Source organism: Eretmochelys imbricata, chromosome 3, assembly GCF_965152235.1.
Source record: "Eretmochelys imbricata isolate rEreImb1 chromosome 3, rEreImb1.hap1, whole genome shotgun sequence".
In the NCBI taxonomy this organism is placed as follows: Eukaryota; Metazoa; Chordata; order Testudines; family Cheloniidae; genus Eretmochelys; species Eretmochelys imbricata.
The window spans coordinates 14569682-14584855 of NC_135574.1; the positions used below are offsets into that span (position 1 = coordinate 14569682).

At 38.8% G+C, this 15174-nt stretch overlaps 1 protein-coding gene across 20 annotated transcripts in view; it reads right to left on the reverse strand.

The window, feature by feature from the left end:
* Nucleotides 1–6042: 6042 nt before the first annotated feature.
* The window catches only part of SUPT3H (SPT3 homolog, SAGA and STAGA complex component), a 479206-nt gene continuing 470074 nt past the window's right edge, over nucleotides 6043–15174 (reverse strand). For all 20 annotated transcript variants that reach the window (XM_077812419.1, XM_077812418.1, XM_077812412.1 and 17 more), the window contains one exon: nucleotides 6043–7795. In XM_077812419.1, coding sequence (XP_077668545.1) covers nucleotides 7754–7795 — 42 coding nt within the window. In that variant the 3' untranslated portion in view covers nucleotides 6043–7753. The remainder of the gene's footprint in view (nucleotides 7796–15174) is intronic.

The window sequence follows — 15174 nt, forward strand, 5'->3', positions numbered from 1 at the left end:
CACAATTCTTGTATAATAAAATATAAGGAAATTTCAAATACAATATCAGCAACCAATGAGGTATTTCTGTAGTGTCCCAATCTGACAACTCCTTTCGAAATATGAGTGTTGTAAAAATACCTACTTCAATGCACAAACTGGGAACTTATTCCCAGCCGTTTGGTATCTTTGCTTTTCAAACAACATTTTATTAGATACTTTAAAAATAAATAAGTCAATATTTCACTGTCAAATTTAACTTTGCAAATACAGGTCAAATTAAATATATTCCACGTTTTGCAGAGATGGGATAAATCAAAATGGTTGCCAAAACTGGGTAGTTTTGTTTTGTTTTTGCAAAATCAGGGCTAGTTTGTGTGTTTTGGTTTCAGTCCTCTAGGAATATGGAGTATTTCTTTTTAATTTTCTAAGTCTCCGCTGCTTACTTGTGAATCAAATAGTAACCATCTTCTTCTTTACTCTTCAAGCTATTCTTGCGTTGCCTCTAGGATTACCAGAAAAATACAGTAAGATGCAAAAAAACTCAGACACCACACTGCAAATCTATACCAGAGCCCGCACAAAACAAACCTCAGCAATGTACCAATTCATATATCATGCACAAACCCGATCTCAACTGGGTAAAATGCACATAAAAATTCCAATGGCAAAACTGAAAAGGTTTGGAATTTGGACAAGTATCCAAAAGTTTGGCAGTTTACCCAAATTCTATTCTACCATAACATTTGGAGGATTACAACCTGCCCTCTCACCTTTTATCTCCAGAGAGCCTCGTTCTACCATGATGAACAGCCAGTTCCTTCCTCCCTCTTACTTAGCATTTGCATTGTGGTAGTACACATTGGTCCCAATAAAGATCAGGAGCGTATTAAGGTAGGCACTGTACATACACGTAGTAAAAGAGAGTCCTCTTACTCCATAAAATTTACAATCTGAACACTCAAGGAAGTATTGTCATCCTCATTTTACCGATGGTGAATTGAAGCAGAGAGAGAATAAATGATTTGCCCAAGGTTACACAGGGAGTCTGTGGTAAAGCTGGGGACTGAATCGAGTCCCAGGCCAGACCCTTAACCACAGACCTTACACATAGCTCCCTCTTTCTGCCAAAGAGACCCTGACATGTTCTTACAAATAGTTCTTCCAGGAGATGGTTGGCAAGCCCATTCTTCCTTGGATGTCTTTGGAGGAGGGGAGTGATAAGAATAAAACAGGCCTATTTCTCATTTTGGATCTCTGTGAAGCATCTATATCCATTCTTCTCCAGAGGAAGAGGGTATGTCTCCATTTGCTCCACTTGAGCATCCAGGAGGCCAATGCCTTCTTCCTATTCCTAGGTGGGTTTGACACAGGGAAGGTTCATGGTGGCTTTGTTCAGGACATGGCAGCTGAGCAGGTCTGACAAGCTTAGATCACTGCTCCTGCTCCACTATGCAATGAAATGTGGAATCTGCTGCAGAATCTAAGTGTTCTTTTAACATAAAATAAGTTCATAACCCCTATAGCTGCAAACAATAGTCATTATCCACAATATGGGACAAAGTGACAGATGTCACCAATTGGGCTATGGGGCAGCTGTCAAGAGTTGTACAGGTGGAAAACTAGGGGGAGTTAAGTTCAACAGAAGCATTAAGTCACATCCACCAGTGCCCTGAAGGGGACAGGTAAAGAAGAGAAGCACCCTCCTCCCTAGTGCCAAAAAGCTTCAGCATCCTCCATGGTGCCCAAAACCTACACTAACTTCTGTCCCTTCCTGGATGCCCAAAGCAGCTGGTGAAAACTGGTGCAATGCTTTTGTGTTGTCGTCCAGACAAAAATATGTGGCAAACTGAAAATTTAGGAGCAGCATAACATTACAAACATTCCAAAACTGAGATTTGTATTGAGTTTAATATTCAAATACAAGTAGGGTGACCCAAAGAACATTAGACTGATCATGCCTAATTCAATAAAACCTCTATTCACTTGAAGCTGCAGCAAGAAGTGTCCAAGTGGCACTGAATTCAGCCTTTCTGACCTGCATCAACCAGGGTGTCTTGCCCCATATTCAGAGGACCCTACTAATGGAATTCATGCTCTAAATGGGCCTTGTTTCTGATGTGCATGTCATAGCCTTACAGTTGCTGTTTGTCCTGCAGAGCAATTTTATATTTTTACTCACCTGTGTTCAACACACAGCTGCCGCCGTTTGATTCAGGGTTTTGACGAAATCATATCAGCACATGAAATGTAACAGTCTCGATGGGTTTTTATTTTGCAGTTTAATTAAAAACTTATGGAAACGAGGGTTAATAACAAACTCGGATAATTATACACTCCCTCCCGCCACTTTCATTTCCTGCCCTGATGTGTTGGGTGCTGCTGTGTGATGGTGAACAGCAATCGCGTTTCACCTCAGAAGTGGCTGCATTTCATAAGGAGATGAAGTGAGTCCTGTATAAAGTTCATGTTAATTTAAGTTTGCAAAGTGATTTAGAAATCTTTGAGAATTTACTTCTGTTATTAAAGTTCGGCTTGTGCTTTACTGCTTTTGCTGAATCGGGGCTTTAGTCCTGATTTGCAACACCTTTGTTGTTACAGTCCCAGGGTTCTCTCTAACAAAGATTGTCAGATTCAGCTGAACTACACAAAGCTACTTGGTTATTTTGCAATGTGAACATAGGAATAGGGTGAAACCACCAAACACATTTATATTTGTAAACTCATCTGCCTGTGGACTCACCCAGGTTTTCATTTCTTAGCCCATTTTCTGCCCTGTCTAGAACACAGCAGGGTTTTAAAATTGTTCTTGTAATATTATTGCCTGCAGTCCGACCCTTGCCAGATCTCATAAACTAGTCATAGGCAGGCTGTGTTCATATTTGGACGAGCAATCTTGGGGAGAACACTCAGGTGCTGCAGGAAGTGGTGCTGATTAAATAGTTTGCAATCTTCCCTCAGAGATGGCACAGAGCCAATGCCCCAGCATGATTTCAAGGGACAGAGTATTGCAGGAGCTGCCATCTTTTAGATGATGTGTCATGCCTCTGTCTTTACAAGCCGTGATTATTACGGAGCCCAAGGCATTTATCAGGAGAGTAAGGGTTTTACCTACTGTGTCCTGGATAATTTCTAAACTGAGTAATTATATTCCTTCTACCCAATTCCCCTTGAACTTCCAGCTGGATACTGTATTTGCCACCTCCTGTCCTAAACCATTGGGTTGAGTTGTGCACTGTTAGACAGTTGTAGTATTTCAACTATATGGACAGGAAGGATGACCCAGAGGTCAGGGCTCTAGCCTGGGATGTAGAAGATCCGGGTTCAATTCCTTGCTTCACCCCGACTTCCTCTGTTAGCCTGGGCAAGTAACGTGGGGCCAGATTTTTACATTTATTTAGTTGCCGAAAGATGCAGCTAGACACCTAGTGGGATTTTCAAAAATGCCTGGGTGCTTAACTCCCATTGATTTCAGTGGGGAAAGGCTCCAATAGTTGGGAGCTGCAAGAACCTTTCCCCACTGCAGGGAAAGGCTCTGGCAGCGGGTGGTTGCAGGGAATGGCTCCGGCAGCAGGGAGCGCCTATTTACAGATAGTCTTTTCCCACTACCACCCCCCTGCCAGAGACTTTCACTGCCACATGTAGCTACACACCACTTTTCACTGCTGCATGTAGCTAAATGTACTCTACATGCCACCATCAGTGTAGACAAGGCCTACGGTTGCCAGAAACATTTTCATCCAGTCAGTGAGAAAGTCTGGATGAGCATCTGGATGAAAAGTGTGATAGATATGCAAGATTATCATCAGTATAAAGGTTTTCTGCCAGTATTTCTGTCCAATAGGAATTAAGATGAATTATCAATAAATACGGACAAAAGCTATGAAATGAAAAATAAAACTGTATTATTATAATCTCAGCTCTTGATTTTCCCTATTTATCTTTCTGGTCCTGTTCACCTCCTAATCCATTTTGTTTAGTAAAAATGGTGAATAAATGTCTGGGGCTTGATTACTGAGAAAGGCTATTACTGTATTGGCTCTGAGTGCTCTTTAGGGAGTTAAAATGGTTCCTCACAAAGTATGAAGGTTTCTTTCAAATTTGCAGGCATCTGCCTTTATAAAGTTTGTTTCACTTGCCAACATTTCAATTATTTATGAAAAAGTTAAAGTATCTTATTCTTGCTCCTCCACAGTGGATGGCATTTTCTTTAAAACAATGTCATTGTCTTGAGCACAATAAATAAAGAGTTGTATTAGAAGACTCAGTTTTTAAAATATATATATAGTGGCATCTGGCCTCATTTAAACCATCAAATTTACATTCAATTCCTTCGGGGATGGTTTCATTGCTTAATGCTGGCTTGGTGCCCTTTGAATAAAGCCCAGGATTTAATGCATGCCACCACGTTTCACTAGCTGTATTGCTGTTCAGTACAGATGTACAGTAGGGGTATAAAAAAGCCTAAACCTTGGACTCCAAAACAAGAAGATTCACTTATGCAACTGTAATAGAATAGGCTTCAGCTAGGGGGTAGACCCATGACATATGTCATTCTCTATTTATTCTTTATTTGTAGAAGTGTTTATGAAACATTCTGTGTGAGCTAGACAGGAAGTTATAAAATATTTTATGAGATCTGCACATGACTGATGGCAGAATGTCAATACAACAGTAAGGTCCTATTTAAATTCAAAGAGTGCTGGAAAATAATTGTTTGCAGAGTGATCGTCGTTTGATCAGTGGTACTGAATTTGAAAGGCATTACTTGTGTCCAATCCTGCAAAGTGCTAAGCATCTCCTGAGAAGTTCGGCGCATCATCCATCAGCTCACACTGACTTCAGTGGGAGCTACAGAAAGAAGAGTGACAAGTGACAGTTCATACTGTATGTGGAGACCAGATGATCTCTAATTAGAAATGCACTTTGCATTTAAATAGCTTTTTCCAGCTAAAGATTTCAAACTGATTTACAAATATGTTCATAACTTTTCCTGTTTTACAGGTAGGTAGACTGAGGTACGGAAAGATTAGGTGACTCAGGCACACTGCAAGTCAGAAACAGAGCTATGAGTAAACCCATTGTTTCCTTACTCTCAGCCCTGTTCTCTACTCATTAGATACACTGGGTATAATCCTGGCCCCAGGAAGTCAATGGCAAAACTCCCATAGACAGGCTTTCACCCACTGTCTCCCCCTCGTTCAGGTAATTTATACCATGACAAGTGACCTACAAATACTGATTCTAATATTAAAAAATCTGTGATGAGAATCAACATTATTTACCAATTAAAAGGACGTAAAACAAAGCTGTTAATATATGGCATTTAAGTTGATCCTACGTTAGTAATTTTCGTAAGTGATTCAAAATCATACCATAAGTTACCTTCTTAATTTTTGTTTTAATGCTCATCTTTTTTCCAGGCTGCATATATTCGGGTGCTGTTACAGTAAACTGCATCAGTGACACTCACTCACGTTGCCCTCATTTATGTTAGGGAAGGAATCAGAGAAAGGACTGTGTAGCGACAAGAAAAAAAAATAAAAAATGAATATTCCCCAATTATGTGACTATCTAGCCTAGTCCAAGATAGGGAGACATAACCTACCTTGTTTTATTCTAAATTCAGCTCGCTGGCTTCTGGAGAGAAGTGAAAGGTTATTATATGGGTTTACTGGGAAAACCCAGATTTTATAAATAATTGCCTGTCAAACTGTTCAAGATAGACAAACATACAGCAGACCAACAAAAACATGATCTGTCATATTTCTGAGAGAAATGTATGTTGAGTCTTCATTCTCTGGGACTTTACGTAGACCAGTAAAAACTAAGCGCCAGTATTTTTCCTTCTTATGCATATTTTAAAATGTAAAATGTGGGAGAGAGACAGCTAAGGAAGGAATTTGGATTCCAGAACCCAGCGCCTGAAATGGTTTCTTCTGTCTATATGCCTGAAGATCGAAACCAAATACAATAAATGCTGGTGTCCTTTTAAAAAGTCTGGATGTTTACAGCAAGCATATAATTTTCCATGATTAGGGACGCCAAGAAAAATAAGAACGATGATAAAAAGAAAAGTTTAATCATACATTTCAACAAGCACAGATGGAACATCAGAAAACTTTTTTCTTTTTTAATATACTGTATTGTACACATTATTTTTAGTCCTTTACATACAGATTAATTCCAGAAGGACTGGCATGCAGCAGGTAAAAAAGGAGGCAGTTTATGGATAGCAGGAATATTGGATGCACTGTGATTACATTTACAATGCTTCACAATTTTTTGATCACAAGGAAGAGACACATGTTTTTAGTTTAATTTTTTTTCACGAGTGGGTCCAGGTACTGCCCAATGAAACCATTTATAAAGTATAAGACTGTATCAGAAGAGTGGCAGGAGCTGAAACCTCACATACTAAGCACAAAGGAGGAGACTGCTTACACTATATAGAAGTAATGCAGACAGTTGATCTCCTAGGTCTCCTGAGCGTTGTCTTTCTTAAAGGTTTACTTTACCTGACTCTGTTTTGGGATACACTAGCACTGACTTCTGTCCCAATGGGATGCCATAGGGGCACAGCTGCAGATTCTGACGCAGAATCTCGGCCTAAGCCTTTTGGTCTCCTCAAGCATGACCTTGGTTACTTCTAGATGTGTATACTTTCCATGGGAAGAAATGAATGGGCTTGTGAGGATATCAAAGACTGGAAGCACAGAGAAGGGAAAAGGGGTAAAGGGAGAGCCAGAGTTTGAAGAAACAAAACAAAACCCCAAAACAAACAAAAAGAAAAAAACAAAGCGGAGCAACAGAAATTAAAAATAAATAAGGGCCTGGATTTTCTCCCATTAACATCAACAGGATCAGGTCCACACAGCAGAGCACTTAAGCAGGGCTGTACCTTTAAGTACTTGAGTAGTCCCATTGAAGTCAACAGAACAATATGCTTGAAGTTACACACATTTAAGTACCTTGTGAACTGGGGCCAAAAGGCCAGATCCAATGATCAAATAAAGTCAATAGAAAGACTCCCACTGACTTCAGGGGAGAGAAGAGGATAAGAAAAAAGATTTCAATATTAAGAATTTACAGATTTCAGTATAGATGCTTCTTGGGACTCTAAAAATATTAATATTTAACTGAAACAAGAAGACCTGAAGTCATTTACCTGAAGTTTTCCTATCTGAAAAGCCTTCTTATCTGAACTTAGCTCATCTCCCCTCCTATGCATCATCCTCACTGAAAAATCCCTTGTTTGGCTAGACAGGGTATTATTCTTTTAGCATTTTTTAAGAAATTGATTTGAGAGGAATTAAATGCAAAACAATGCAGTTTTACTTTTGAAAAAACAAGGAAAGCATAAATAATCATCCAAATCCTTGGCCTCTTTTTGCCTCAAACCTGCTTTACAAAACAACACATCTATTAAAACATACAGACAAAAATAAAAAATGACACTGCACTTTAGATATGGGGGCTGACAGCAGTAAGCCCATTGCAAATTTCAAAATTGTGTGATCTGCATTCTTGTCCACCTACACAGTATCCCAAACATCCTGCCATTAATTAGCTTAACATTCCAGCTAGTAAACAAGAATAACGATTGAGGGGGCTGGAAAAAGAGACGGAGTCAGCCAGTAGATAGTCACAACAAACCAGCCCACTCACTGGTACACAGACACATTAGAGCTTGTATTTTTTTTCTTCCATGGAGGGGAAAAGAAAATCACCTTAATATAACACTGTCTTTCCTGTCACTGCAGCCACATCCATATTAGCAGGCTAGAAAAGTCATCCCATTTCTGCAGTAGGCACTCTGTCAAAGAAAGAAAAATCTGTAATGAATTATCACATCAACACAAACAAGGGAAGGAGGCAGAGCAAGGCAAGGCTTTCTTCCTGTTTTGTAGACTATTCTGGCTGCAATCTAATAGTGTGCTTAATCTGAACATTTCTGGTCGGGAAGCAACGAGCAACCACTCTGTCTATTAAAAAATCAGTGCGGTTAACAAGTGGTTAGTGATTCTATTTCAAGAGAGCAACAGATATGCAAAAAGATGACATTATTTTGTTAATTGCCTACAAAATATGTGGGGACAAAAAATATACTATTATGCTGAATCTGCTTGTCCTTTATAACCATGTGTTCTCTATTCACATCGCTCAAGAATCACTTCTAACCTAAAAATCTTAATAGTCTATAAATTACTGACTCATTACAGCTTTTCCAGATTTAATTTATAGTCTGGACCAAAAGTTATATAAACAGGCACTAGTATATCCTCCCAAAACCAAATTAAACTTAAAGGAGTTCTGTGCAGTACAGAAAACTTTGATCTCCCATAAAGTGTAGCCTAGGATCAAGTCTTTCCACTGATAAAGAAATGGGAGGGTTAAACAGTAGTTGAGAAAGAGAATTTTAATAAGATACAGTGCTATATCTTACTAATATATCCTCCATATACTTTAAACATCTCCTCCTGAATTAATGCAGGAAGTTGTGCCTCCTTTACACAAAAACTGGACACCACAGTTTTAAGGGGATATTGTCAAGTTAAAATGCATATTGTTGAAAAATATTTCTTTGTGATACTAATAACATCTTCAAATGAAAGAATTTTAAATGACTTTCCCCACGTATACTGTCGGTTTACTTTCCGTTTGTCACTCAGCTTGAAAAATGAAAACAGATTAGTCTGTTTCACTCTGCTTATACTCTAGTTCTTAGTCAGGTTCACTTTCTGCCTCTTATGTAGAGCCACATAGGAACTGTCATATATGATCAGCCCATCTAGTGCAACATCCGATCTCTGGCAATGGTTATTATCAGCTGCCTCACAAGAAAGGCTAAAATGACATAGCGGATAATTATGCATAACAAGCATAACGCTCCAATGTGTGTGAGGAGTATGAGCAGACACTGTTGAGGAATATATTTATCTCCATACAGAACTTTTTTCTCCACTGAAGTTTTTTAAAAATGGTAGAAACATTTTTATTTTTCTTAGTTTGGAAAACTTGGGACAGACTCTAATCTCAGTTCACAAAACCTAAATATGGGGCCTATCATTGTAAATAGATGTCTCTTTAGTTGTACCTATCCATTACCACCTTTGTGTTTCTCTGGGTGTTTATATATAAACTCTGAATTTATTTCCTAACTAATATGAGCGTAATCAATTTTCCCTCTTTGGAACTGGATATTGAATAATGGTGTTAAATGAGCACAGGGGTTAGTCTCAAGTAACTTTTTGATGTAAATTATATGTATATTGAATTTTAAGTGAACAGACTTAAAAACACCAATCAATTTCTATAAAAAGACGTTTTCAGACAACTGAATATGCAAAAAGAAAACATACCAGCTATTTACCATAGCACCCTCTATCATACAAGTCGTACTACAATATATAGTTTGAACAGTATTAAAATAAAAGAGAAGAACATTAGTCAAGAGGATACACAGCCAGGCATCTGACAAGACAATACCATCACAAAACAAAAGACTATCAAAAACCCAATACCCAAACATGAACTATACAAAAATAGGCCAGACAATAACTTTAATAAAAGGATACAATATATTCCCACAACCACAAGCATAAACTCCCAGGGAGTTTGGATCTACAGCTTGCCCAAACCATTATGGCTGGCATTTTGAAGTCCATGCAAAAATAATGCTTTAGCTCCTCCACCTCAGTATTTTACAGAGTTTATAACCACAGTGACAACCTTTAACACATAAATATAATATTTAGGGCTACTGTGGAGTTTACATTGACATAAATGAACCTGAGACTAATGTTGGATTCACATTAAAGATAAATGGTTATATTCTGTCCTGTTGGGGAAAGGATTTTTGGCTGAAAGGCAGACTCAGGCTTGGCTTCGATCACCTGGGAAATAATCAAGCTTAAAGTTTTCCAACATCGGCAACATTATATGGTTCCCTATACCCCTGAAGAGGTCATTTTAGAAGCAAGTTTCAGAGCAGGGAGGACATCATCTTCACAAAGCAGGACACTCCACTAGATTATAGTTAGCAATATATTATAGTTAGTGTCTGCTAGAGCTAGGGCTGCAAATAAGTTTCCTACTTAACTCCGTTTTCACTCATGCCTCCTTAGGCTGAAATTTTCCATTCTTTAATCTCTGCCTGAAGCTGAAGTTTTTCGGAAAGTCTGAACAAAATTCCTTCAGCTGTTTTGGAGTTCAGAGAGAGTGAAAACAAAACACTTCTCCCTTCCCGTGCCTGCCAAAGTGATTTTCATCTATGCACATTTTATTGAATAACTTATTTATAAAGGAGTGACACTCATCTGCAGTGGTCTCACAGTAATTTACCTAAACATGGGCTGTACCTCAACCTCATTCTAAAGGGAATGTTTTCGGAATGGGTCCTTTATAGCAGCAGGGAGCTTGAATCACCCGGTTCCAGAGGAAAAGAGCACTTCTACCTAGTTCTGATATATCATCAGATCTAAACACTGTTATGCATAGGAAAGCTATTTTACAGGTATGAAATATTCTAACTAATACATTTTAATCTCTAAGGTCTATGACAGTTGGATTCACAGTATTGAAAGCCATGGCTCTCCAGGCCAAGATAGGTGAAAAACAATGTCAACAGGTGTTTTCCAATTCTTTATTACAATTCTAAAAACATTTTCTTTTTTTTAAACAGGAGACCAACTATGGTGTGGCATAAAATAAAGGGTTTGGCCAGATTCTTATGTACACCAAGGCTACCTTATATCACTCTGGCAGCATACAGCGGTCTTGGTGTAAACGAAGATCTAGCCCTTTTTCTTCACTTGTTTGAGATGACTTGTAGAGCCAGTCCCTGGCTTCCTACTTCTAAGTAACATGGCAAACCCAAACTCATGCCAATGAAACCTTTATACCACACTATAACCTCATGTATCCTCCCTATGTGTATCTTTCTTTCTTTTAAAAGAGTCACATCATCAATCTATCAGGAACAATTACAACCCTTAACTTATTTAAGCAGATTTATACTTGTTGATAACAAAAATGTCCTTCTCTAGAACTCCTACTGTTACTCCATATATGTAAGTCATCTAGCAAATTGAGTTTTTATAAACAGTATGAAATCACTGGCGTTAACTTTATGTGTTGTCAGGAGAAGAAAGGAAAGATCACTGTTGTGCTCTCTCTCAGTCATGTGCAGCAACTCCATTCCTTTCCCTTTGTTTGGATGAGAGGGGGCAGAACTGTTTGTCTAGCTAGAAAATGGAAGCTGCACACAATTCTGATGCAGATTTAGAAACCAAGCCCGAGAAACAGGTATTCACCAAATGACTTCTTGAATGCTACAAAAAGGGCCTCTAGTCTTTTTGCCCTACGCATGTTTTTCTTATTCACATTAGCGAGAGATGTGCAAAGAAACAAAGGGAAGAACACCACTCCCATCCCATAATAAGGGCCCAGGGTCATTCAGAATGGAACACAACTTACCGTACATCCAACGGCCATCGCAATGTCACTTTATTGAATGGGCATCACTGGGTTTTTCAACACATACATACTGAAGCAGTGAGTCACAGAGGAGAGCCTGAACCAAACCCAAGAATTTGAATACTCCTGAATTTGTAAGAACTTCAGATCAGAATCCTAACACTGCTGGACAGACCCAGCTCTAGTTAACTTCTATTATTGCATGAATTATTTCACTGCTGTAACATGGTGCGAGAGAGACATACTGGGCTGAGAAAGAAACAGATGTGCCATGATTTTTGAATTGGTTGGCTTGGGTTAAATCTTTCACTGGGTAAAAACTGAAACATTTATGAGTAGCACACCCCCAGTGTACATCCCAAGTGCTAAAGTATACTGGGCCAAATTCTCGACTGGTGTAACGCTGCAGTTCCATTCACTTCAGTGGAGATGCACCAATTTATACCTGCAGAGAACCTGGTGCATTGTGTCACTGAAAAATTGTATATCTCTGAATTAAGGGCCCTTTCTATCCAAGTTGGGCAATAGCTTTTTCAAAACTAGAAGGCTTGCTTTCTTGTTGTCCTTGTGTATGTGTGGGGGCAAGTGATTTGATTACAAAGCATAAAGCGAATGGCAGACAGACACCAAAATCAAAGCGAAAGCCTGGGCTGAACTTCATTAGCAAGCATAAATACAAATAGGCTCCATATCTTGTTTGTGACATACCATGGGCCTTTCGTCCTTTTAATAATTTTGCTCTAACCTCTGATATTTGCATACATGTAAATTGAGCCACATGAGGTTAATTTGTCTCTGATATGGGATTTGTGTGGAAAACTTTTTCATTAAATATTTCTCCTGCTGCAGTTTTACTGTGAAAAACAGGGAGGATTATAGCTCAGACAGTGGAAGCCTCTATTTGAGAACAGTGGAGGGAGCCCTGTCCTCTAAGTAAGAGACATTCTTGGATCAGATACTGGCTGGCAGGATGGAAAAAAGGATGTATCATTAACTTTCATTCCATTCCAAATAACCTGGAACCCATAAAACACAAAGATACCCTAATTTTAAATATGCTCTTTCCCCCCATTTCTTCTTTCCATTTTATTTGTGGAATGTTAACTTTGAAACTTCATAAGTCCCCAAATATCAAACAAGTCATTTTGGACAGATTCATAACTCTTTGAACATAGAAATGTCTACATTAAAAAAACCAGTGATTAAAAGGTTACTCTTCTAATTTCTCCAGCCTGCTTCATCAAACCACATACAAAGAAGTGTCAGGTTATTTAGAGATTATAATAAAAATTAACTTAAGGGGCTAAGTATAAACAGCATTGTAGAGAAAAGAAAATCCATGTGCCATTTAGAATTAGCTGCTTCTGTTTAGGTCCAACTTAACCTATGTGGATATGAACTATCCTTACGAACAATACATATAGATACAAAAGTATAATACTGTATTCCTCTTTAATATAGGACAATAGCAATTAAAGCTCTACTTCAACTACCTCATGTTAAATCAGCAGTCAAAGCACAGATGTTTATTATTATTCCAAGTATGTGTGTGTATTATTTATATAAGTGCCTAGTATATACTGTTGGCATTATACAAAAAATGAACAATAAATACCACATATGTATCCATGTGTGGCAATGCTGAGCCATCCAAATTCTGCTCTCTGCTGCATTCATGCATCCTTACTGATTTAATTTATGTTAGCATTGGATCGACAGTGCTGGAAAGTGTAGTATCGATCCACAAAATAGTGAGCTCATCAGAAGTGACCCACATATATGCTTCAACCTAGTCCTAGTCACATCTAGGGGTAGGCAAAAACTTCAGGATTTGTGCCTATTTTTTCCTTGACTGTTGAGACTGCTAATAAGCCTCACAACGGTGGCTTCTGTGATGTGGACATTTGCCTGCTAGGAATTGGACCGAAAACACCAGCACATTTTAGTAAGACAACCACAAGCAAACACTGATAAAAGTGCAGCCTCGAAAAACCACCCTTCAACAATCTGTAACAAAAAGCTTTTCACTGAAGTCAGTTCTAGGATTCCGCTTACTGTCTACTGCCAATGGTATCAACTTTTTAATAATCACACAGAACAGGGCTGCTGTATCTAGATGCATGTGTACCCTACCCAAGTCTGTTAAAGAAAACAGCATACACTCCAAATTCAAAGTAACTTAAAAAAACACCTTGTTTTCTGTTGCTGAGAACAACAATTATAAAAAGCATTTTATTTTATTTTTAAAGTAGAGACAAACAATGGTGTGGCAGAAAATAAAGGGTTTGGCCAGATTCTTATTTACACCAGGGCTACTTGTTTACACAAAGGCTGCTGCTGAGAATGACAAAAAATCCCCAATAACAGTCTCTGTTCATATATAGGACCTATGAAAAACAAGGACCAAATTCTGGTCTCAGTTACCCATTGATGTTGCACAGGCAAAACAGTTGACTTTGGCTTGTGTACTGTCATTCAGCTAATTTTACCAGCTAGGAACACAGCAGGTAACGATCAAATGCTGTTTTCAGGGCTGTGCTGATATCCCCATAATGAAGGAAATTAAAGCAAAGGCATGATGGGTTTCTGCTGTAGTAAAAACTGGGGTGTGGGAGTAGGGGATCAATGTTTGCAAAAAGAAAAAGAACAAGACTGGTAGGGAGAGAAACATCATTTTAAGTTTCTCAGAGGGTACTGTAAACAATGGAGAGTGAAGGAAAAAATTGAACTATAAAGCAAAATTTGGCAGCATAGTAAATTGCAAAACAGACCTACTTTTCCAAAGTCCTTTCCATCATTGCCACCAACTTTAATAGACTTATTTGTCTGAGAAAGAGAAATTCTTTTGCATTGTTAAAGAAAATGAGACATTGCTTAGTACACTGAAAAGAAAAAAAAAATCCTGCTCTGACTCTTATTTCATGTAGCCCAAAAACTTTCCCCAGCATAGTCTTCTTCAGGGGTGAGGTATTAGGAATCCCCCAGGATTCAGAGTGGCTGGTGAGTTGCTTTACCACCACTTCTCTACCCAAACCACTACAGCAGCAGATCCAACGGGCCCACCCACTGCCTCAAAATCTCTGTCCACAATAGCACACAAGGATCCCCACATGGAGCTTCACCCCACTGTATAAGAACATAAGAAATGGCCATACTGGGTCAGACCAATGGTCCATCTAACCCAGTATCCGGTCTTCTGACAGTGGCCTGTGCCACATGCTTCAGAGGGAATGAACAGAATAGGCAATCATCGAGGGATCCATCCCCTGTTGTCCACTCCCAGGCTCTGGTATGAAAGTGATATGCACCCCTGAGTGGGCTATCAAGAGCTTGGCCTATCCAACATGTTAGAACTGCAGTAGGGACACTCTGTATCCATAAGGGTGTGGGGCGGAATTTTGCCCCTTAACAATTTTACCTATTTATATCAAACTGGGTTGATAAAGAGTGCTGGAGTGATATGCTGAAGGGTCCTCTTTTGATATTTCTCAATTAGTTGGATTTAACTGTACTGCAACCATAACATATGTGTGGGAAGTTTATTAGATCTAAGAACAAGGTTAAAGTCTTGAGACACCTGGGGAGGAGAACTTTAATGTATGGTTGGAGCCTGAAAACTACCGTTTATAACTCAGAGCACTGTGTAGAGATTTAGTCACAGAACTCCCATGTGAAAATGTACCGCAAACTTTTGGACCTCCTTGGACTTGCGACACA